The 22,339-nt window shown below is 51.4% G+C and overlaps 1 protein-coding gene across 3 annotated transcripts in view; it reads left to right on the top strand.

Annotated features, from left to right (window-relative positions):
• Positions 1 to 1,771: 1,771 nt before the first annotated feature.
• Positions 1,772 to 22,339, top strand: part of CRTAC1 (cartilage acidic protein 1) — a 141,856-nt gene continuing 121,288 nt past the window's right edge. For 2 of the 3 annotated variants that reach the window (XM_044752904.2, XM_014862737.3), the window contains exons 1-2: positions 1,888 to 2,059; positions 19,885 to 20,084. In XM_044752904.2, coding sequence (XP_044608839.1) covers positions 2,036 to 2,059; positions 19,885 to 20,084 — 224 coding nt within the window. In that variant the 5' untranslated portion in view covers positions 1,888 to 2,035. Of the gene's footprint in view, positions 2,060 to 19,884; positions 20,085 to 22,339 lie in introns of all 3 variants that reach the window. The other variant, XM_014862739.3, reaches the window with a different exon arrangement.

Genomic DNA, 22,339 nt, shown 5'->3' on the forward strand with positions numbered 1-22,339 from the left:
GTCCTAGATTTAGTGAACCCCCCAAAACTGTGTATCAACATGCGTGTGAGTATGTGAGCATTTTTCTCAGAAACAGACCATAACATTAATCAGACTCTTGAAAGGCTCAAAAGGGTTATGTGATCCCCAAAAGAAGGATGATTATAAACCACTGCCCTAGACCCCTAGTGAAACAGGTTAACACTGGGCAGAGCCCCAAAAGAGACTAGGGGTCCCTAATGATCCTGAAATTATACTCAAGGGGTGTGTGTGTGCGTAAATGTGTGTGTGTTTTTCTAGAGAAAGCATTCAATAGTTTTTGCCAGATCTCAAAACAGTCCCCATCCCTCAAAGGGTTAAGAACCTGAGCTAGATGGGGGTCCCAAAAGCTAGAAAGATTGCCTATGAAAGCTAGAAAGAAAGCTATTTCTTTCCAGAGGACTATCACAGAGACCTGAAAACAGGGCCCAAAGTAGGCCCTGGAAGTTCTGCTCAAAATCTGGGGATAGCCAGGTCTGGGGCCAGGTGGGGGCTGTCAGGGGCCCTCAATAAAAGAACACATTGCAGTCATTTTAATTAAAAGAGTCAAGTGCCCAGACGCCAGGGTGACGGCCACAAAGGCATCAATAAATGGGGAGACAGTCCTAGCTACCTCCCTCTCAATAGCCTATTCCCAGATCTTTCTCTTCCAAAGCCCTGTGCCCCAGCTTCCAGAAAGCCTAAGACCTTTCTCATGGAAGCTCAAAATTCATTCAGCAAATCCTTACTGAGCGCCTACTATGTGTCAGGCTCTCTATTCTAGGCGCAAAATAAGGAACTTGACTTCACTATTCTCTCCTGAGGCCGTTTCCTGCCCCGCACACAGGTATTTTGGGCACTGCTGACCAAGCGCGCTCTTCCCAGATTTAGCACCCGCGGCCCCTGGTCCAGAGGGCCGAGGCCATCCCGCCCACCGCAGCAGGCTGGGGGTCGGGGTAGGGGCAGACGGGGTGGGGAGGAGAAGTAGTACCTGTGAGCAAAGCGGTGAGGGAGGCTGGAGGGGCGTACCGGACCAGAGCGGCGGGCCCGGCTCAGCCCGGGCACTGCCGGGGCGGGGGCTGGGCGGGGTGGGGTGGAGACCCTGCTGGCGGGCGGGCGGGCGGGGACCGGGGAGAGGAGACACTGCCCGCAGCCGCCTCCGCCGCCGCGCCTGATCTCCGAGCTGTGCTCGCCCGCTCCCCGCCCTCTGGGGCCGTCGCGAAGCTCCGCTCTCCATACTGAGCAGTCCCCGCGAGGCGCTCGGACACGTCCCCAGGCCGGATAAAGATCGGCTCTCCACTCGCTCCGCAGCGCGAAATCTCGCCATCAGCGCGGCTCGCGCGGCCGCTCCGGCCCGGCCCGGCGACGCCAGATCGCTATCTGGGGGGAAGCGGGAAGGCAGCGCCGCTGCTGCCGCCGCCACCCTCGGCCCCGCGCGCAGGGGTGGCCGCGGGGCCCCGGGGCTCGCCGCCCTCCCTTCCCCCTTGCCTTCCTTCCCGGCGCTTCCTCCCGAGGGACCCCTGTTTCCCGCCCGCCCGGGGCCCCCAGCGCCGCGCCAGGCGCGCTCGCCCCAGTCGCCAGGCCCCGCTGCTTCCTGAAGGTTACGCGACACAGCGGCGGGGTGCGGGGGGCGCCCGCCCTCGCCGCCGCCCACCCCAGCGCCAGCCGCGCCGCGCCGGGCCGGCCCGGTTGCCGGCTGCTGCCACCGCAATCCCGGCTCCTAAATCAGCGCGGGGAGGCGCCCCCTCCCCCTCCGCGGGTTCCCGGGATCCCCGGGCCACGATTGGCCGCGCGGGCGCCCCCCACCCCCGGGCCCCTCGCGCCAGCCGCCGCGCCATTGGCTGCGGGTCTCCGCCAGCCTTTACATAAGCCCCGGCGCGCTCGAGTGGAGTTGTATAAAGCGAGCGAGCGGCGTCGGGGCGGGAGGCTCGAGACCAGCCCGGGACCGGGGCTGGAGCTGGAAGGCGGCGGCGGCAGAGGCGGCAGCGAGCGCCCGCGCTCCGACGCCCCTAGGCGGTGGGGCTGAGAGAGCCCGAGGATGGCTCCGAGCGCTGACCCCCGCGTGAGTATCCGCTCCGGGGCCCCCACCCCCTCAGGCGGAGAAAGTTTCTCCCGCCTTACGCGCCCCTCCCGATCCGCCCACAGGGGTGGCGGGGATGCCGCCCGGGAGCCCAGGAAGACAGAGACCCCGAAGGCGGCGGCCGCGGCTTGGCTTCCAACTTGCCAAGAGGCGCAGGACTCGACTGGCGCCCAGAGCCTTTCCTGCGGGCCGGGGGCTAGGCGGGGGCGGGCTGGGAGGTGAAGGAGAGGTAGGAGTGGAGGCGTGGGGGCCATAGCCCGCACAGTGGCGGGCAAGGTGTTGAGGCGCGCTGGAGGTCAGCTGTTTGAGGAGGGGGCACCGGGTCTGGGAGGGGGCGGAGCAGGTGAGGCGGGATGTGCCAGGGGTACTGAGGAGTCACCCAGCCAGGCAGGCTCAGGTCCGGCCCGGGCAGGGGAAGCTACTGGCCTTGGCCGGGTGCCTACGCTTCCAGGATGGGCAAGAGCCCGGGGGAGCTGGCGTTTCTTCCCCAGGGAAGCCGAGCTCCCGGGCACAGCACTAGGTGGCAGAAAGCTCCGGGAGCCAGCCCCGCGCGGCGTAGCTGCCAGCTAGCTGCCTTTGCTGGACCGAGGTGTGGTCTCTTCGCTTTCAGCCTGTCGCAGACAAGCCAGCTTCAGGCATTCCGGGGGAACCAGGGGCCCTCCTTGGCCCCGTGGGGGCACATGGAGGCTTTGATGAGGCAGCAGGCCGGGCTGGGGGCGTACCTAGCATTGCAGCGCGCTTCTTTGCAGTACAGTAGTTGGGAACCCTGGTTAGTCCCGTTTCTGCAGAAACCAACTCAAGAATCCAAAGTCATCCCAGCCTGGATGGAAGCCTCCCAGAGTGATTGGGAAATGCTCCTGAGGTTGAAAGGGGGGGCACTCCTCTTCCTCCGGGAATGACTAATGAATATTGGTAGTGGGGTGTGCACCTAGTGCGGCTTCTGTGCACCCCAGGAGACGCTTCAGCTCTCCAGGCAGGACACATTCTTGAGTCACGCTTGAGGTCTCTTCTGGGATGGCTGCAGGACTTCCCAAGTGAAGCCAGGTGGAAAAGAAGGAAAGAGGGTTCCAGGAATAGGGGACGGCTCTATAGTGCTATCATGAATTAGGGGAGAACTCATATGGGAAGAGAAACGCTATTGCTGGGAGCTTTTTTGACCCTCATGACTTGGAGCTGGAGATACTCAAGACTGAATTAGAGCAAATTCAGAGAGTCATACTGTCCCTCATGCTCAGCCATGAGGAAGAGGAGACAGAGGATGGAAAAGTGGGAACATGGCGGTTGTTCCAATATGGCCCTTGAGGAAGCGTTTTCTCTCCCTCTGACTTGATTAAGAACGTTCTCTGGCAGCAGGCAGGGCCTAAAGTCAATTTAAGAGGCAACGAAGGGACTGTAGGTTCTTGATGCTGGCATGGTGGACCACAATTAAAATATTCTGGTTCCTAGTTGGTACTAATGGGCTCTGGAGAAGGTCAAAAGGCGGGGTGGGGATTACTTGCTCTGCAGCTGCTCATTTGGGGCTGTATCCCTCACCTGTACCTCATGCCTGAACATGGGTGGGTGTTTTGAATACCTGGGGTAGCTGCTTCAGCCTGGAGATCTTTTGTGGGGGCTGTCAATCCATACCCCAATACCTAGCTCCATCCTCTGCCTGCGGTCCACATTTCCCAAGACCTTCTCTCCACTGGGGATTTGTGCAACGAAATAACTGCTTGTTGCTCTTTCTTCCCTTCTCTCCATCTGGGCTGCATCTGGTGTTCTGAACCCTGATGTTTATTGCCTGGCACCTTGATGTTTGGTTAAGACGTCCTATCGCTGCACAGGAGTGCCCCTGTGAATGTGTGGACCAATGGCCTGTGTAATTGTAGGGAGTGAAACATAGACTCTTAGAGAAAGAGGACCACCGACCATGAAGGCAGTCCTATTAAAGAGCTTGTGACAGTCTCCTGTTCTCAATCTTCCTTGCCGCCTGCAAAGGCAATGGGAGCCTAAAGGTGGAGCAGGCTCCTTGGTGTCCAGTAGGGGGCGACAAAGGCACCCAGCTCAGGACCAGTGACTTTTTTTTCTCATGTCTTGCCCTTCGCTGGCCATAATAACTTAAGGCTTTAAGCGAGCGCAGGCCACAGCCCACAACAGTCACCTTCATGATTGGAACCCTTTTACCACGTGTTTCCTGGACTTCAGGTGGTCCTGTGATCTCAGGGGCAATGGGACAGATGCAAGTACAACATTCCGAGGGAACAGAACTGGGGCTCGGCCCCACCCGCTCTCTGAGATCATTCCTTTGTGCTTGGTGCTGGTGTGTTCTTCAAATGTGTTAAGGGTTCACAGAGCCAAGAACACCACAGCTAGGAGAAAGGAACCTTGAAGAACATCTAGTCCAACCCTGTCCTGTCCCCAACACTCACATGCACACTTAATTTACAGATGACAAAACTGAAGCTCAATAAAGACAGGTATCTTGGCCAAGGTCACATGGCTACTTGGTGGAAGAGACAGGACCAGGTCCCAGGATTCCCAGTCCTCTGCTCAGAGCTCTTTCCACTCCTGCTTCCTCTTTACTGTGGAGGTGGACATGTGTTCTCTACACAGTAGGTACTCATGATTGCTGACTGATTAGACATTGGTAAATTAATAAATTTTGTAAATTTGGGGAAATTACCTTTGAATCTATTATTCAGAATGAGGAGGCGAAGCAGATAAAGTTCTTGTATATACAGGTAATAGACATTCCTAATTATTCTTTCCCCTTCCTCCATTATCTTGTCTCATTATTCCAAGTGGTCTTGTAGGCAACAGCAATGTGGCTCCAAGTTTCCCTCTATGTATTTAGGAATCAGAAGTGCCCAGTCCCTCACAGTGGCCTTGGAATCCAGGCCTGGAGCTCTTCCTTTCCTCTGCTAAGTTGTGTTGGCATGGAGGTCTTTCTGTCCTTCAGCCAGACCACTGCCTGTGGGACCTCCAATACTCAGATCCTGGATGAAGTCGAGAGTTTCCAACCAGTATTTGCCCATTTGTCCATCCTTGCTGCTCCCAGCTCAAGGTCAGAGTGCTAGGATGTTCTATTTTTGCAAAATCCTCGTGTTAGGGCTTCTTGGGTGACCTGGAAGATGTTACCATTTCCAGTGCTCTTTTTCTGTTCTGTGAGTCTGGCTGTTGATATCTGAGCTGGGTGCTGGGACGGAGGTTTGCTGAGTGGCCTGTGGGCTGCCCCCTCTGTTTCCTCTCCCCACCCTGCTCCTTTGCACACTGCATGGAGTTCCCCTCGGAGCCTCGGCAGACCTGGCAGTGACCCTCAGGAGGAACCAGTGCTGCCGAGCCAGAATTCCGAGAGGCAGATCCTCTCTTGTCCCTAAGGCTCACCCAAGGGATGCTTGTTGCCAGGGAAGATGCTTGAGTTTCCTCATCTCCTTCAGGCTCACAGACAAGTTGGGTCTTCGTCTTCAGGGGAAGGAGAGAGGTGGTAGGATAACGTGGACCACCAGAGAGCAACAGCTCCCTCCTTTAGAGTGCCAAAAGGCTGTGCTTGAGATCTGCGCCAGCCCCCAGCTCTAGCTGAAGAATCGTGCCTGCGTTCCCAAGGCTTGGTCTGGTTCCAGATAAGGCCAGAGGAATATAATTACATAAAATACAGCTGTAGCCCAGGATCTCTGGACTTTTGTTGGAATGGGGGAGAGGATGTAGAGTTTGAGAAGGGGCATTAGACACTAAGGAAACAAGAAGTTGCCCCTTTCATGAGCCCCGCTTGATGGTGGCCCTTCACCCTACTCTCACAGGGAAGACAGCCCTGTGCCATGGAAAGGACACAGGCTTAGAATCTGGCTCCACCTCTTACTGGCTTAGAGACCTGGGACAAACCACTTAACCTCTGCATGCCTCAGTTTCCTCCTCTGCAAAATGGTGAGGCTGGCAACCCTGTGATGAGGGTAGGATAGTGAAGATCAAAGAAGATGGTCTTTAACATGCCTCTGCCCTTGGTAAGATGTAAAGAGGTATTTGGTTGGGAGGAGACATTACTGCAAGATCACTGGGAACCACGTTCCAATGAAAGTCTCCAATGAGGCCGAGGGTCCAGGTTTGCACATCAGCCTCTGCTCACAGCAACATCTGGGCTGATGGACAAGTCCTTCTTGGCAGGGCTCCCTCCCTGGCTTCTTCCCTCCCCTACCTTGGGATTTTCATTTTGGGGTTCTGCCATGCTTGGGGAAAAGAAATTTTACAGGTCCCAGGATAATTCTGAATGTGATGGAAGGCCCTGAGCTATTGATTCCTAAGGAAGGATCTTTCTGCTGGGAGAAGCCTTCCTCGGAGCCCGGTGATTTAAGAGTGCTGACAAATCCGTGCTCTCCGAGCCTCCTGCAGGCTGCAGATACAGGCTTCCAGGCCAGCCGGGCTCTGCGAGGGATTTCTGGGGAGCCTGGCTCGTTGCTTAGGGGGCATAAACCTGTGAACTCTCCTTAGGAGGAAGTATGAAATCAATTGGTTCATTATCACAGCAAACGCACTCTGGACCATTTAGGGCATTTCGGAAATGAGAAGCGGCAGAGGACTGGGAGGTTGTACTTGAAAAGCATGCAGAAAGGTGTGAAGGGTTTGGGGAAGAGGAGGGGACAGGAAGACCCTTTTGCACTGAACCACTCATATTCTTGACCTTCTTGAAGTCCTTGAGTTGACTAGAGGGCTTCCTTTGCCCCCTAAATAGCTGGCAAGATCTGGGGACATTTTTGATTGTGACAGCTGGGGTAGGGAGGGCTACTGGTATTTAGTGGGTAGGGGCCAGGGATGAAGCGAAACATCCTGCAGTGCACAGGACGGTCCCCCCATAAAGAATCACCTGGCCTGAAATGTTCCTCGTGCCCAGGCTGAGAAACCCTGGACTGGAAGAGCGTTGTAGCATAGAATCACAGCGGGTCAGAGTGGGAGGGGTTTTAGAAATATTCTCATCCAACTCTCCCACTTCACAGTTGAGTACACTGAGTTCCAGAGAGGTGAGGAGACCAGCGGGGGTCACACAGCAAGCGAGTGGCAAAACTGGTCTGGAACTCAGAGCTGCTGTCTCCTGAGGTTGACTTACTCAGACGGCTCCCAAAGTTGTTGTGAAGATTAAATGTGAGCTGTGAAAACAGAAAAATATAGACTATTAGTAATATAGCTATTATTAAGAATTTGGGAGTTTGGAAAGTTCTATTTCTAGCTATGCCACTGACTCATTCTATAATATTGGGCACATCGTTTCCCCAGCCCTCTGCCTCTCTGTGAGTAAGTGTGTGGTAGGGGGTGGTCTTAGCAAATGATAAGCATATCATAATCGTTTTCTTTAGAGGTAAGTCCAAAGATGTGCCCTTCAAAAACCCTAGACTCTTAAAAAAAAAAAGATAAAAATTTTCCTTGAAAGAAATCATGTTGACTTCATAAGAAGCAAAACATTTGCTTCTTGGAAAAATTCCACTACCCTAGCCCTGTAAGTTGGTTCCAGCCCGGGAAATGTGATCAACATCCGGAGGAGAAAAGGATAGCTCCACAAATGACAAGCGACTGGATTTGTCCCCAGTCCCTCCGGGAAGGGGAGGCGGTGACTTCTACACCCTTTCCTGCTCAACCCTCTGGGCACAGGGAAGTTCTACAAGGAGCTTCAAGGAGAGATGGGAAGGTGTGGCATTATTTAGTGAGACTTTGTTTACTTAGACATAGTCCTAAAGATCTCTTCCCAGGGACGTTTTGACATATTGCTTTCATTAGTCGCAGAAGAATCACGAGTGCAGAGAGTGTAAAATGGCCCTTTCTATTGTTTCCAGTTACTCTTATCTTTGTTTCCCCCGACAAGAACAGTGACAAGGTCACGCACGGGAATCACTGCGGAGCTCAGGGTGTCCTGATGACCAGAGGAGGGGCTGCAGGGACTTCCCTCCCTAGCAGCAGCCCCTGCCTACCTGGAGAGCACCACCCAGGTGGGGATTTCTCTGTAGGCATCCCTGCATCCTTTGATGTCTATCTGTCTGTAAGGACCCATCGCATCATACAAACCCTGACACAGCTCTCAAGAGGGGACACAGGCCTGGGAGCCCGAGTGCCCCCTGCATGGGCAGAGGAGCTCTTGTGGGATTGGTGGGAGCAGCCTCGGTCCATGTTTTTCACAGAAGGCCCATCCCTGGTCTTGCACTTAGCACTGGAGGGAGGAAGTCACTTGACACTCCTCTTGTTCGGGGGGATCACTACGTAGGTCCCATCGCTGTTCCTCCTTGAATGTTCTGCCTTCCTGGAGCAGGCCCCCCAGCCTCTGGAGGTCAGTCCCTGTAATCAGAGGTGTTGAGCAGACAGGTCCTTTCTGTCACTGTTGTCTAAGTGATGTCACGTCCCCTTCCACCCTGGTCTCTAAGAACAGACTCTTTCTTGGAAGTCACCATCACGCACCTCTCGTCTGAGAAGCTATGTACATCCAAAGAGGCTTTTTCAGGTGGGGAAATATGAGTCCCCAGGAAGGAGAGAGGCTGCCTGGCAAGCTGTGTGGAGGAGGAGCTGTGTCTTTGTTCTCAAGTATAAACTCAGTGCCAAGCACAGCGCTTGACACATGGAAGGGCTGGATGGGCACTCGGTGGCTAAACGAATGAATGCGTGAATGTGGCTGGCCATTCTGGGGCAGAGGTGACCCCTGGGATTAAAGTGGATCTCCAAACTGACCAGGGTCAGTGAGGCCAGCTTTCCTTCTGGCTCCATCCCAGAGCTGGCACTTGGCACCAGGGTTCTATAAACCTCCAAAGGTCCCACTGACCAAGCAGGGTGTGAGAAGCCCATGGGGGCCCAGCCCGCATGCTGGTGGCCAGCTCCGAGCCTGGAGCAAGGCCGGGTGTCTCCTCCTCGCCCTCTGCATGCTCACCCCCTTCCCTCCCTGCTCCCACCAGGCTGCTGCAAGGAAGCTCAGCGTGGGTTTACCTTGCTTTAAGCTAATAGAACAGATGACCCGTTTGGGTTTCCACTGAAGACAGACTAGGCCGTGAATCATGGCTTCACAGGAAGATTCCTGGGAGGAGGTGTTTAAATAGCAAGGTCCACTAATGCATTTTAAATGATTTGCAATAAAACCCTAACCCATAGACTTCTAGGCCTGGAAAGGAACTTTGGAGGTCATCGTGCCCCACGCTGCCCCAGGATGGCCACCCCTCTGTGACACTCACTTTTCAGAAACACAGCCTACCTGCCTGCACGCTGCTGCCCACGTTCTAAGATGCCAAGTCTGATCATATCTGGGCCAGATGACACAACTTCCCCCACAGTGTGACTTCAGGCACCTGACCTTGGCAGAGCAGGCTGGACAGGCCCCAAGGCGGCTTCACCCAAGACTGCATCTCCTCTCTCCTGCACCCTCCCCCCTCCTCTCTCCCTGGGCTCCACAGCCCACAGGCTGCATTCCAGCAGCAACAGCCACAGTCTGTGTCACATCCATGCCTTTGATCCCAAAGTCCCCACCCTCTGGAATGCAGCTCCCCTTGGAATCCCCATTCTCCTCCCCAGAGAGAGAGAGCCTTTCCTGCCTGCCCTGCCCACCCATCTCGCCAGGCAATCCCTCCCTCCTATGGGCTTACCTGTTGCTACTCTGAACCGTGTCTCCCCCCTGGCAGACGGTAGCTCCTTAAGGTCAGGAGCTGTACCTTAGTCATCATTTCCAGCCTGGCCCAGAGACATGTACGAAATGTTTGAAGAATGAATGTGTATGTTAGAGTAAACTGAGGGCTTCTGTGTTTGGAAAGCAGTATTTAGGAAGTCAAAGGACTCTCTAGGGTCCCTAGACAAATGAGGAACAAGAGCAAGCCTATTCCGCAAAGTCTTGCAGTCCTGCACACTGCAATCACCGTTTGGCCTAGTGGGCCTGGACTCCACCTTCTGAGAGGCATTCATTCATTCAGCAAACTCTGTTAGCAGGAGCAATAGTACGAGTGTTTTTCCCCTTACCTACTGTTCGTGGACTCCGCCCGCCAGGCACGGTGCTCAGCACTCACACGCATTATCACATTTCATTTCCCCTTTTACAGACCAGGAAGTCCGAGCCGTTAATAACACTTATTAAGGACCTGCTCTGCCTTGTGCAAAGGCTAGGAGACTCCATTTGTTCTCTCACTTTCAGAAACACCATTTCATTAGCCTGCTGGTCCCTGTGGCACCTCCTAGCCCGTGTGCCCTGAGTTTTCATCTGCCTTTGTCTGGAGCAGGACCAAGTCTCTAAGTGCAGCTGCAGGCTGTGTCTGGAGCTCTCTCCAGGTGGAGGGAGGGAGGAGGAAGTCTTGTATTTTCTTGGTGCTGGGGAAGAGGCATAGGACACGGTGGCTCCTGGAGGGTGGGGAGACGTTTGTCTTCCAGGCTGGCAGTGTAGAGGACCAGGACGAGGACAGGGTGGAGAAACACTGATGACTGAGGCATTAGAATGTACACTCCATGGGGACAGGGGCTTTATTTTGCTCTCAGCCATTTTTCCAGTGTTCAGAGCTGCGCCTGATGGAGAGTAGATGCACACAGACATTGAGTGAATGAGTGAATGGCAGCCTCCAGCTTTCTTCCTAACTGGCCTCAATGTTCTTTCTAACACTCCATTCCAGCCAGGTCATTCCCTAACCCTCTGGCTTGTGTCACGCCCAAGGTCTCCTGGGTCTTTTCCGGCCTCCTTAGCAATACTCCTTCCCACCAGTTGTCCTGCCCCCCTCCTGTGCTCCAACTACGCAGAGCCTCATTGCACTACACGAGCTGCTCGCCCACCGTGCACACGCTGGCCCCTCAGCCTGGAACGATTTCTCCGCCTTCTCCCTTTGGCCAGCTTACCACCGCCTCTCTCTTAGGCCTTCCCCAGCTGCTCCAGGCACACACAGATGCTTGCTCCTTCCACTGTGTTCCCATCTCACTTGGTTTAAGACAAGTTTGGTATAGTGAGAGAAACTGCTTAGTGTAGTGTCTAAGAATACCAATCCTGGAGCCAATTGGCTTAAGCACAAATCCTGGCCCGAAAAACATATTAACTGTGTAACCTTGGGCAAGCTGCTTAACCTCTCTGTGCCTTAGTTTGCTCATCTGTAAAATGGGAACAATAGTCGTATCTATCTCACAAGGTTACTATGAAGATTAAATGAGATCATCTATGGGACGTGTTAAAGTAGTGCCGGGCATGTAGTCGGTGGTAGTGTTATTATTCCTACCTATTCCTCAAATAGTACTTGTTACATGAAACTGCAATAAAAATTTCAGTTTGCCTTGTGTTCAGGATCCCATGAATTAGGCTGGAGAGTGATGAGCTCTGAGATTGAGAAAGGAAGCTCTGAGGGCCGTGTGGAAGTGGGGTGAGGTGAGAGGAAGAGGGGAGCACTTAGCAAGTATTGCTATTGTTCACATGAAGGATAAAGGGCAGATCCCAGGGGGTGGGGGTGGAAAGCCTAGGCAACTTTTCAAGAGATTCATGGAGTGGAATTGACTCTGTGATCTGGGGGTTGTGAAGAATGATGAAGAAGCAAGAACCAAAGATGACACCAGATTTCCAGTCTGAATTTTGGGGTTTGAAGGGGCCCAATGAATAGGATCCCACTTCATTGCTCAGATTCATGACCAAGTGAGAGAGAAAAATACAGGGGAGGAGAGAGGCAGGGCTCAGGCAGAGGGAGATTAAAATGCCACCATCATTACAGATAGAGCTGTTTGGAGGACCCGGCTTCCTGGCCAGGAGTGGGGTCCCTGGGGCCTGCTGGTGCGCCTGCATCTCCCACTGCAGTCCTCCCTGTGGGCGGGGGCAGGGCTGAGCCCGCCTGGCCAAGCGCAGCACATGGCAGCGAGTGGCCACTGCAGGAAGGCAGGTCTGAAAAGGGCTCTCCGTGCCCAAACTGACCAATCGGATGAACCCCTGCTCCTCCGGCCCTTGGGAGGAGGCCGTGGGGAAGCAGGGAGGCCTGCAGGGTTGCACTGCTCCAGGATTCCTCAGTCTCACACTTTTGACATTCTGGGCTGGATGATTCTTTGTTGAGGGGCTGTCCTGTGCATTGTAGGATGTTTGGCAGCATCCCTGGCCTCTCTCCCTAGATGCCAGTAGCAACCCCCTTCCCTCGTTGTGACAACCAAAAATGTCTCCAGACACTGACAGATGGTCCAGGGGTGGGAGTCGGGGAGCAAAGTCGGCCCGGCTTGAGAACCCCTGCTCTAGTCTAATGGAAGGGCCTCTGGGTGGAAACCAGAGGAATGGGAGGCGAATGCTTCCCCCTCACTCCTGTCCCGGGGGGGGGTGGTGCGGACGGGCCTGTAAGTAGGTAGTGCTAGAAGGGCGGGGGGGTGGTGACAGCTGGGTCCTCCAGACCTTGGAGGAGTCCGCTCTCTGTCTGCTCTTCCTTTTCCTCTCCTCCTCCTGCCCGTCCTGTCCACCTAACTTCTTAACATCCCTTAACATTCAGCTCTGCCATCCCACCTCCTCGGAAGCATTCCCTAGCTCTGCCCCCCGCTAATGTATGTCTCTTCGTGCTCCCTCCTCCACAGCACCCCTCACTGTGTACTGCAGATGTTGACTAGCTTTCTCCCGGTGACCCCAGCGCCACCAGGCACCATCCTAGGCTCAGCCAGGGTCCACAGGAAGTGTGGTTGTGGGTGAATGAGCCAGGGCAGCTTCCCTTAGCTCTTCTCCAACTATGCCCTACTTCAGGTGCTCCTTTGGGGTCTCTGCAGACCTGGTGGCCCGGCTGGCAGGGCAGAGTGCTCCCGTGGCAGCCTCCCTCCCTCATGCCTCCGCCCCCTCACAGGGTCTGGAAAGAGTCTGTGTTCCCAATAGTTCCCAGCATCTGAGGCCTCAGGGCTCTGTGGTGAGAGCTCAGGGTGGGGGCGTCCTCGGCTCTTTCGATAATTGCTGAAGAACCACTTGCCCTGACAATTGCCCTGGGAGCCTGTCCCCACAGCTGCCTGACCCTGCATCAGAGTCTAGGTTGCCTGGTTACCAGTTTTCAGACCCAACTCAGGAAAGTCCCCAGGCCACAGAAAACTGAGTTTGGCTGCCTGTGACCCACAGCCACTGTCGAAAGACTGTCTAACTTTAGCACTTTCTGGACGAAAGGAAAGGAAAGGAGCATGGCCCCCGCAAGAGGCCTTCATGAACTCCCTCAACCCCTGCAACCTTGGCCCGACGTGTAATTCCCATGTTACAGATGAGGACACTGAAGATCAGAACGATTAAGGAAGAGGCCCAAGGTCACCAGCTGGTTTAGGGTGAGTCAAGATCCAAATCCAGGTCCCTGACTCCAGGCTTTGGTTTGTTTGCCTTTTTTCCTCTCTCTTCATCCCGCTGAGGATTGTTAAAGAAGTTTGCTTATGAAGCATTTTTAAGAAATAATTACTACCAAGCAATTCTTCTCACTGTCCGAAACACGAGTCCTACCATCTCTCGCCCTTGTTAAGAACATTGTTGGCTCAGCCCACACATCCCCTGTGGGGCCTCTGCCCTGCGCCCCTCTGCCCTGCGCCCCTTGGCCCGAGCTGTGCTTCAATGTCCAGCCTGGCCTCCTGCGGGCTGCTCTGCCTGCGACGCCCTCCATCGCACTTACACTACTTCCTTACGCTTACTGCCACTCCTGGCTGTGGGTACTGCTCTCGGTACTCAGCTACCTAGTAAGGGCTGGCTGCACAGGCATTCAAGAAAACAAAACCCTTCACTCCAACCTACTTTTTAATTCTATTTTTAACTTTCTTCCACGTTCTCCCAAAGGATTCAGATGTTCATAGCAGTGTGACAGGAGGTCTCCCGAGCCAGCCGTGGAAAATGTGAGGTCACTCCGGGTGCCCACCGTCCTTCTGCTTCGGGCAGTCCCATCCTGCTCTGCTTTCTTCCCCCAAATTCCACATCCTGCCTTCTCCTTTGACACTCTCTAGCTAAGTAGATTTTCTTCATATCCTTCAACAAGCTGGTGATAAATTTTGGTAGCAGAAACATTTTTCACTTCAAATCAGATTGCAGCTTACACTCCCATCTGGGGACCACGAGTCTGGGGCAGTGGTTCTCAACCCAGACTGCCCATTAACATCATCTGGGGAGCTTCTAAAAACCTACAGTGCCCACGCCCCACCCAGACCTATTAAATCAGAAGCTGGGCAGCAGCATAGTTCTAAACACTCCCCAGGTGATTCTCTTGGGCAGCTAGGGTTTAGAACTACTGGTCTAAATCTTTGCTACTACAAGTGAAGTCTGCAGACCAGCAGCCTAGGCATCACCTGACAGCTTGTTAGAATGCAGAATCTCAGGCCCCACCCCAGACCAGATCAGAATCTGCATTTCACCCAGATCCTCAGGCGACCCATAATCACATTATAGTTTGAGAAACATTGCTTTAGGGAAAGAACAGTTTTTAAATAACTATGGCAAGTTGCAAGCAATTTTCTAGTGACTCTTATAATCATTTGGACATATTCCTTGCTTCGTTTGTTTAACAAATATTAGTTGAGCACCTTCTAGTACCAGGCATTTGGATGGTTTGGGGGAACACGTTGGCGTGCACCTCTGTCTTGGCCTGCAAATTCCTGCCCACATCCTGTTTTCTCTAGGCTCTGGCCTTTGATGGTAGCTCTCTCTTGTCTCCTTGACCTGACCCCCCTCCAGTTCCAACTCTGCCCCTCTTCTCACTTCTTTGCAAAACTTAGAGTCAGAATCCCTCTTTGTCACTTCCTGTCAATTGTGGTAATTTGACTTTGAGCTGAAGACAGCTAGGACTTTGAGTGTAAAGTGATAAACTGAGCCTGCAGCCCTGGGGATGGCATAGCCCAAGGACTGATCTCATCTCCTTACGTCTAGAGGAGCAGGAGAAGGTTCTTGAACTAATCTCGCACCTTCGCTGTGTTTATAGCCTGGTTTCTTGACTCTGGGAGCCAAGATATAGAACCTTACTATTCAGTGTGTAGTTTATGGACCAGGACCATGGGCATCACCTGGGAGCTGGTTAGAACTACAGAATCTTGAGCCCTACCCCAGATCTGTTGAATCAGAATCTGCATTCTAACAAGACCACCAGTTGATTCATATACACATTCAAGTTTGAGAAGCACTGGTATAGAAAAGCGTTTCTCAAATTTTGCAACATATTGGAATCACACGGGGAGCTTTTAAAACTCTGATGCCCCTGCTACATCCTATGCCAATTAAGTGAGAATATCTTGAGATGAGACCCAGCCATCAGTATTTTTTTTATTGTGGTAAAACATATATAACACCAAATTTACCATTTTAACCATTTTAAGTATATAGTTCAGTAACATTAAGTACATTCACATTGCTATGCAACCATCACCACCATCCATCTCCAGAACTTTTTCCATCTTCCTAAACTGAAACTCCATATCCAGTAAACACTAACTTCCCATTCTCCCCGTGCCTCCACCCTTCCCCTCCCCGCCGGAAGCCACCATTCTGCTTTCTATCTCTATGAATGGGACTGCTCTGGGCATCTCATGTAAGTGGAATCATACAGTATTTGTCCTTTCGTAATTGGCTTATTTCACTCAGCATAATGTCTTCAAGGTTTATCCTTGTAGTGTGGGTCAGAATTTCCTTCCTTTTAAAGGCTTGTAATATTCCATTATATATTTACACCACATTTTGGGTTTTTTGGGGTTTTTTTGAGGAAGATTAGCCCTGAGCTAACTGCTGCCAATCCTCCTCTTTTTGCTGAGGAAGACTGGCCCTGAGCTAACATCTGTGCCCATCTTCCTCTACTTTATATGTGGGACGCCTACCACAGCATGGCATGCCAAGTGGTGCCATGTCCGCACCCAGGATCCGAACCGGTGAACCCTCGGCTGCCAAATGGAACATGCGCACTTAACGGCGGTGCCACCGGGCCGGCCCCTCACATTTTCTTTATCCATTCAACCATTGATGGACACTTGGGTTGCTTCCACCTTTTGGCTATTATTAACACTGCTCTATGAACAGGGGTGTACAAATATCTGTTTGAGTCCCTCCTTTCAATTCTGTTGGGTATATACCCAGAAGTGGAATTGCTGAATCACATGATAATTATATTTTGGATTTTTTGAGGAACTGCTGCACAGCAGTTTTCCACAGCAGCATCACCGTTTTACATTCCCATCAGCAATGCACCAAGGTCCCAATTTCTCCACATCCTCACCAACAATTGTTATTTTCTGGGTTGTTTATTATAGCCACCCTAATGGGTGTGATGTGATATCTCATTGTGGCTTTGATTTGCATTTCCCTAATGATCAGTGATGTTTAGCATCTTTTCATATACTTATTGGCCATTTGCATATCTTCTTTAGAGAAATGTCTATTCAAGTCCTTTGCCCATTTTGAATTGGGTTGGTTGGTTATTTTCTTTTTTTTTTTAAGATTGGCCCCAAGCTAACATCTGTTGCCAATTTTTTTTTTCCTTCTTCTCCCCAAAGCCCCCCAGTACATAGTCATATATTCTAGTTGTAGGTCCTTCTAGTTCTGCTATGTGGGACGCCGCCTCAGCATGGCCTGATGAGCAGTGTTAGGCCTGTGCCCAGGATTCAAACCAGTGAAACCCTGGGCCACCGAAGCAGACAGCACGAACTTAACCACTCGGCCACAGCGCTGGCCTGTTTGTTTGTTTTTCTTTTGTTGTTGAGTTGTAGGAGTTCTTTATATATTCTGGATATTAATCCCTTATCAGATATATGATTGCCAGATACCTCCTCTCATTCTGTGGGTTGCCTTTCACTCTGTTGATAGTCTCCTTTGAGGCACAAAAGTTTTAAATTTTTATATAGTCCATTTTATCTTTTTTCTTTTCTTCTTGTGCTTTTGGTGTCATATCCAAGAGACTATTGTCAGATAACAGGGCAGTACTTTTTAAAACACACTTGTATTTTTTAAAGCTCCCCAGGTGATACCAGCTAAGGTTGAACGGTGTTTCTCAAACTCTAATGTACAAGTGAATCACCTGAAATCCCGTTAAAATGCAGATTCTGATTTATTAGGTCTGGGGTGGGGCCGAAGATCCTGCATTTCTAACAAAATCCTAGATGATGCTGATGCTGCTGGTCTGGGGACCACTCTGAGCAGCCAGGGTGTAGAGGAGCATTTCAATGACCTCCTTCATCTGAGTCCTGAGAGTCGAGGGTGGATATTTATCAGACTTTTCCCTAAGTTTCCCAACCACAACGGTTTTTCAGGACAGGCAGCTGACCCTCTAACTTTCAGTTGGTACTGAGCAGCCCCGGTGGGTGCACTGGGTCTCCGGCATGGCAGAGGAATGAAAAGTAAAATGTATGTTCTCCCCGCCCAGCTCTCACCCCCGCCTGCTGGGGGCGGCCATCCACTGGTCTGCCCATGCCGGCTGAATTCAGGGTCCACACTAATGATGGCTTGTTCCTCTCTGGCCTTGGCCTCTGTGAGGGAACTCCTGTAGAACCCTGCTGAAAAGCTGTTTTGCTCAAAATATGTTTAATGTGCACAGAAAGGAAAACCACACAGCTTGGTCTGAAGTTTATAGAAGAAGCTAGGAAGAAAAACTGCTGAAGGTCTGCTTCTAAAAAAAATCCTTTAATCCATCATAGAATTTTAGAGCTGGAAAGGACCTTTAGAGACCTACTCCCAAACTCTCATTTTGTAGAAGAAAATTGGGGCCCAACGAGGCTCTGACTTGTTCAAGGTCACCAAGCAAAACAGAGGTCAGCCCATAGGTGTATTATTTCTTTTTAATCTTGCTTTAGGTTATCTGGAAATGGATAACACAGAGTAGTTACTTCTTTCACACGGCTCCTTTAATTAAAAATTCTACTTTTTCATGGAAAAGGTAGAAATCAAGAGACTAGATTGTGGTTCTTGCCCCTTGTGGCCTTCATTAGAAAATTTCTACCAGTTGCTTGTATTACCCTAATAGGACCTGCCTCCCTGGTGGCAGTGACCCAACTGCAGGTGCCTGGGAGGAACTAACCAGCTTCTAGAAGGCATGCTGATGCCACTTTCCTCTTCCATGCCCATTGCAAACGTTGTAGGCTGATCACAGTACTCTTTCAAGCCACTGCCAATCAATTGGATTTGGCTCTCAAGTTGAAACTCATTTGCCATCCCTACAGTAGAGGTCATACTTTGAAAAGTCCAGTGACCTTCAGATCCGCGCTACATGTCAGCATGTCTACACTTTCCACTATACTCTTTAGCTTCTCATTTTCCATCCAGCTGCTTATTAATCCAAATTTGAGTTTCCTTCATCCAGTCAAACTTTCTGCGGAGTTTTGGAACTCTTGCCATGATGCATTTGTGTTTCGTGACTAGACAGCGCAGTAGAAGGTGCCGTGTCATTCAGACATCTCTGTAATTTGGACTGACCTCACTCTGATGGTGTAACACCCAACTTGTGCCCAGCGAACACGTCCCAAAAGCCTCCTTCCCGGGGGGGCTCGGCGAGGTTAGTTTCTGCCCTGCAGTTGGAGCCTGCCCCCGTGTCTCTCTCCAGCAAGGCATCAGGGAGGCTTCTGCATCAAGCTTGGCCCCAAAGGCAGTGCCTGGGCGCTTCGTTTTGGTCTCTGGGTCCTGAACCGGAGCAAGCTCATTCTCTGGCAGTCTCCATATGGGGAGTTAGTCTTCAGATCATCTCTTTATTAAGATGTCAGCCTCACTCAGCCTTACTGTCGGCTGCCCGGCGCACTGACAAGCCAGCAGAAAAAGTTCCATCAGGAAGGGGGTTGCTGCCTTCTGAAGGCAGGAAGGCACGGCTTTGCCTGCGGGACTGGACCCGCACAGCCTTTGTGGGATCTGTGCCAGCGGAGCCTTTGGAGCGCTCTGTGAGTTCTGAGTCTAGGCCTGCAGGCGGAGTCTCAGGGTGTTGCCATCTGTAGCGTTCTAAGCGTCTCCCTTGCTTGAGCTCAGAGCGGGTGGAGTCCTTCCACCTCCTTGGCCATTCTCATCTGTCTCCTGGGTGCGTGCCATCAGCTCCCATGGCCCCAGGCTGTTTGGCAACCCCCTGAGTTATGTTAGAGATATAATAATGAATTATACAATGGATTATACATAATTAATTTATAATAAAACACACATGCAATGGTTTAATTTCTCCAAGTGAATGATGCGTTGCTCGCCAGAGCCTCCTGGAATACTTTCCCTCACTGATTGCTATCTGGTCTGGAGGTGATGGCCAGCTGCCCTAGGGAGGGGCTCTGGCTGGGGGAACCTGCCAAGTCACAGATTCCCTCCAGGCTACCTCTGGGGTGTGTGGCACAGAAGGATGATCCTTCACTGCCTCTACTGTTGTTCTAGACCTGGATACTCATGGGGGTCTCACCCCACCGCTGGACTGATTGAGAGCTGTTATTTTCTTCATTCTCCAAACACTTCTCCCAGAGTATGGGAGATGCCCGTGTATTTATACTCTACCATTCCTTCCTTCCCTCCTTCACTCATTCACTAAACAAATATGCATTGAGTGCCTATTATGTGCCAGACACTGTCCTTGGCTTGGTGTACATGAGTGAACAAAACAGACAAAGATCCGTGCTTTAGTGGAGCTTAGATTCTAGCAGAGGGAGACAGATAATAAGTAATAAACATAGTGAATAAATAAATTAGATAATGTGTTATACAGCGATAGGTGCTATAGGAAAAGAGAAAGAGCAAGATAAAGGTGACCAGGCATGAATGGGGCAGGTTGCAGTTTTAAAGAGGGTGGTCAGAGCAGGTCTTGTGGAGAAGTGGTGGCCTAGGAATTGGCGACCCCTCCAAGAACAGGGAGAAGGGCACTGCTGCACCTGCCTACCCGGGTCAGATTGTCCTGGGCTGCTTTGGCTACAGATCCTTCAGTAACATTTATAACTTTTGCTTTCAGATGTTCAGGATGTTCCTGTTCCTGCTGCTGCTGTGGTTTATGCCCCCCACTGAGGGGTCCCAGCGAGCTGAACCCATGTTCACGGCAGTCACCAACTCTGTTCTACCCCCTGACTATGACAGCAACCCCACCCAGCTCAACTACGGGGTGGCAGTTACTGATGTGGACCATGACGGGGACTTTGAGATTGTCGTGGCAGGGTGAGTGCCTCCCCCTCTGAGTTTACAGCTGTATTAGTCAGCTTTTGCTGTGATAAGGCTGAGTAACAAATAATTCCAAAACCCAGTAGCTTGCAACAACATGCATTTTCACTCACAGGTCTTGGCTGGGCTCAGCTGGGGTCCTGGAATGCTACGTCCACACCTTTAGCAATTGCAGTGAAGTGGGATGGAGGGTAAATCTGAAGGAAGGTGTTTGATCCACAGGCTTTCCAGGGAGAAAATCTGAATGCTCTGCATCAAGGCACTCTCTGCATATTTGAGCCTCCTTGGTTATGCAGGCATTACTTCCTTACCAGTGGGACTCTAGAATCTCTGTGTAGGAGGGGCTTAGGTGACAATTATGATAGAAGGGGATGCTCAAAGCTGCCTTCGCATGGCATTTTACATAAGACTGAGAAAGCATTAATTGTCCGTTTCAAAGAAGGGAGGAACATGAGAATTAAGCTAAACGTCCTCTAAACAATGCCCTGGTGCCACTGCTCCCTTCTCTCCTGAGAAGCAACATCGTGTAGGAAGAAAAGCAAGATTTGGAGTCCAAATAATTTGAGTTCATGCCCTAGATCTACAATTTCCTAGTCACAGGATCTTGAGTCAGTCCCTTACTCGCTGAGATTCAGATATATCATCTGTAAAAATGGGGCTAGGTGTAATGCCTTCTTGTCCTGAAGCCTCAGTAGGCTATTGCACATGACAGTGCATTGTAAATTCTGCCAATCACCGTTGGTAATTATTATTCATGGGGCACTAGTGTGTGCCAAGCACTGTGCTAAGCCTTTCACATGCACTGTCTTATTTAATCCTCCTGACCACACTCTGAAGTAAGTATTCTGTCATCCCCACTTAGAGAAAAGGGAGTTAGGGTTCAGAGATGGTAAGCGACTTGCTCTCTGTTAAGTAAATAGTACATGGATGGGTCAGGATTTGAACCCCAAGGCTCCCTAACTCTAGAGCTGCTAAACTACATTGTACAAAGTTTCATTATCACTTCAAAAATCAGTCAATCAATAAGAACACTATAGGGGCCTGTCAGCCTTGTTCGGGAAGGCCTGAGGTTTTACAGCAGCACTGAACAGGCAGGTAACATTATTTGCAGCAGTTGCATGTAACAGTCAAAAGCATTGACCTTGGATTTGAAAGACCTAGTTTTAATTCTGACCATACCACCCAATAGTTGTGAACCTTGTGCAAGTTACTCAGCTCTGCAGCCCCACTTTCCTCATCTGGAAAATGGGCAGATTGAAATCCAGCCCCTCCGACCTCACAGGTATCAGTGGTGATGACGTATAGAAAAGATACTTTGTAAAGTGCATTTCTTCTTTCTTGTGTTAATTTCTTCTACCCCGTGAAGAGCGGAAGGTACTAGATTCCAGACCTGGGAGTCCAGACTAGCACGCCATCCCATAGAACCTTTTGTGATGAAGTAGATGTTCTATGTTGGTGCTGTCCAATATGGTGTCCACTGGCCGCATGTGGCTACTGAGCAACTGAAATATGGCTACTGTGACCAAGGAACTGAATTTTTAATTTCATTTCATTTTAATTATATAGCTACACTAAAATTAAACAGTACAGTTCTGGGATTTTTGAAGAAAAAACTAAAGAGCAGAGTATAATAGAAAAAGGAAAAACAGAAATGGTTGTACAGTTGCCTGAGGTGACCCATGCAAGGCAAGGGCCGAGCAGCCTGTCTGTGCTCGGTTCTGAGAGTGTCCAGTCGCTGTGAAGCAGAGAGCGGCCCTCCTGGGCCAATCCTGCCTCCCAGAGCCATGTGCCACTCTGCCAGAGTCTCTGGTTAGAGGACTTGGATGCGTTTCTGAGATGTTCTGGTTGGCCCTGCCTCCTGCTAGGTGACACCAGCCTCCCCCTGGTAGACCCTGGGAGCTGACAGAGGACAGAGAACAGCAGGGGGACCATTCTTCCCTCCTCCTGGGCCCCCCACAGGTTAGTACTGTGAGCATGCTCTCCCTCACCTTGGACCATGGGCCTCATGCGCAGGTCTCCATCCCACCTATCCTTTCATGAGGATGGGATTGCTACTGCATCTCCTGAGCATGAAGCTTCTTTCTTTCCAAGCGCCGGGCGTTCATTTCATCTTCCTTTTCAATGAAGTCTCTTTGTCTTTCTCGTCCAAGGGACTCAAGAAATTTGTTTTTCATCCTCTATGGTAGAGAAGCTAGAGCATCATTTGCAGTCAGCTGCGAGTAGATGTCTAAACCTCGTCCAGCTTGCTGCTT

This window comes from Equus asinus, chromosome 2, assembly GCF_041296235.1.
Source record: "Equus asinus isolate D_3611 breed Donkey chromosome 2, EquAss-T2T_v2, whole genome shotgun sequence".
NCBI classification, from domain to species: domain Eukaryota; kingdom Metazoa; phylum Chordata; class Mammalia; order Perissodactyla; family Equidae; genus Equus; species Equus asinus.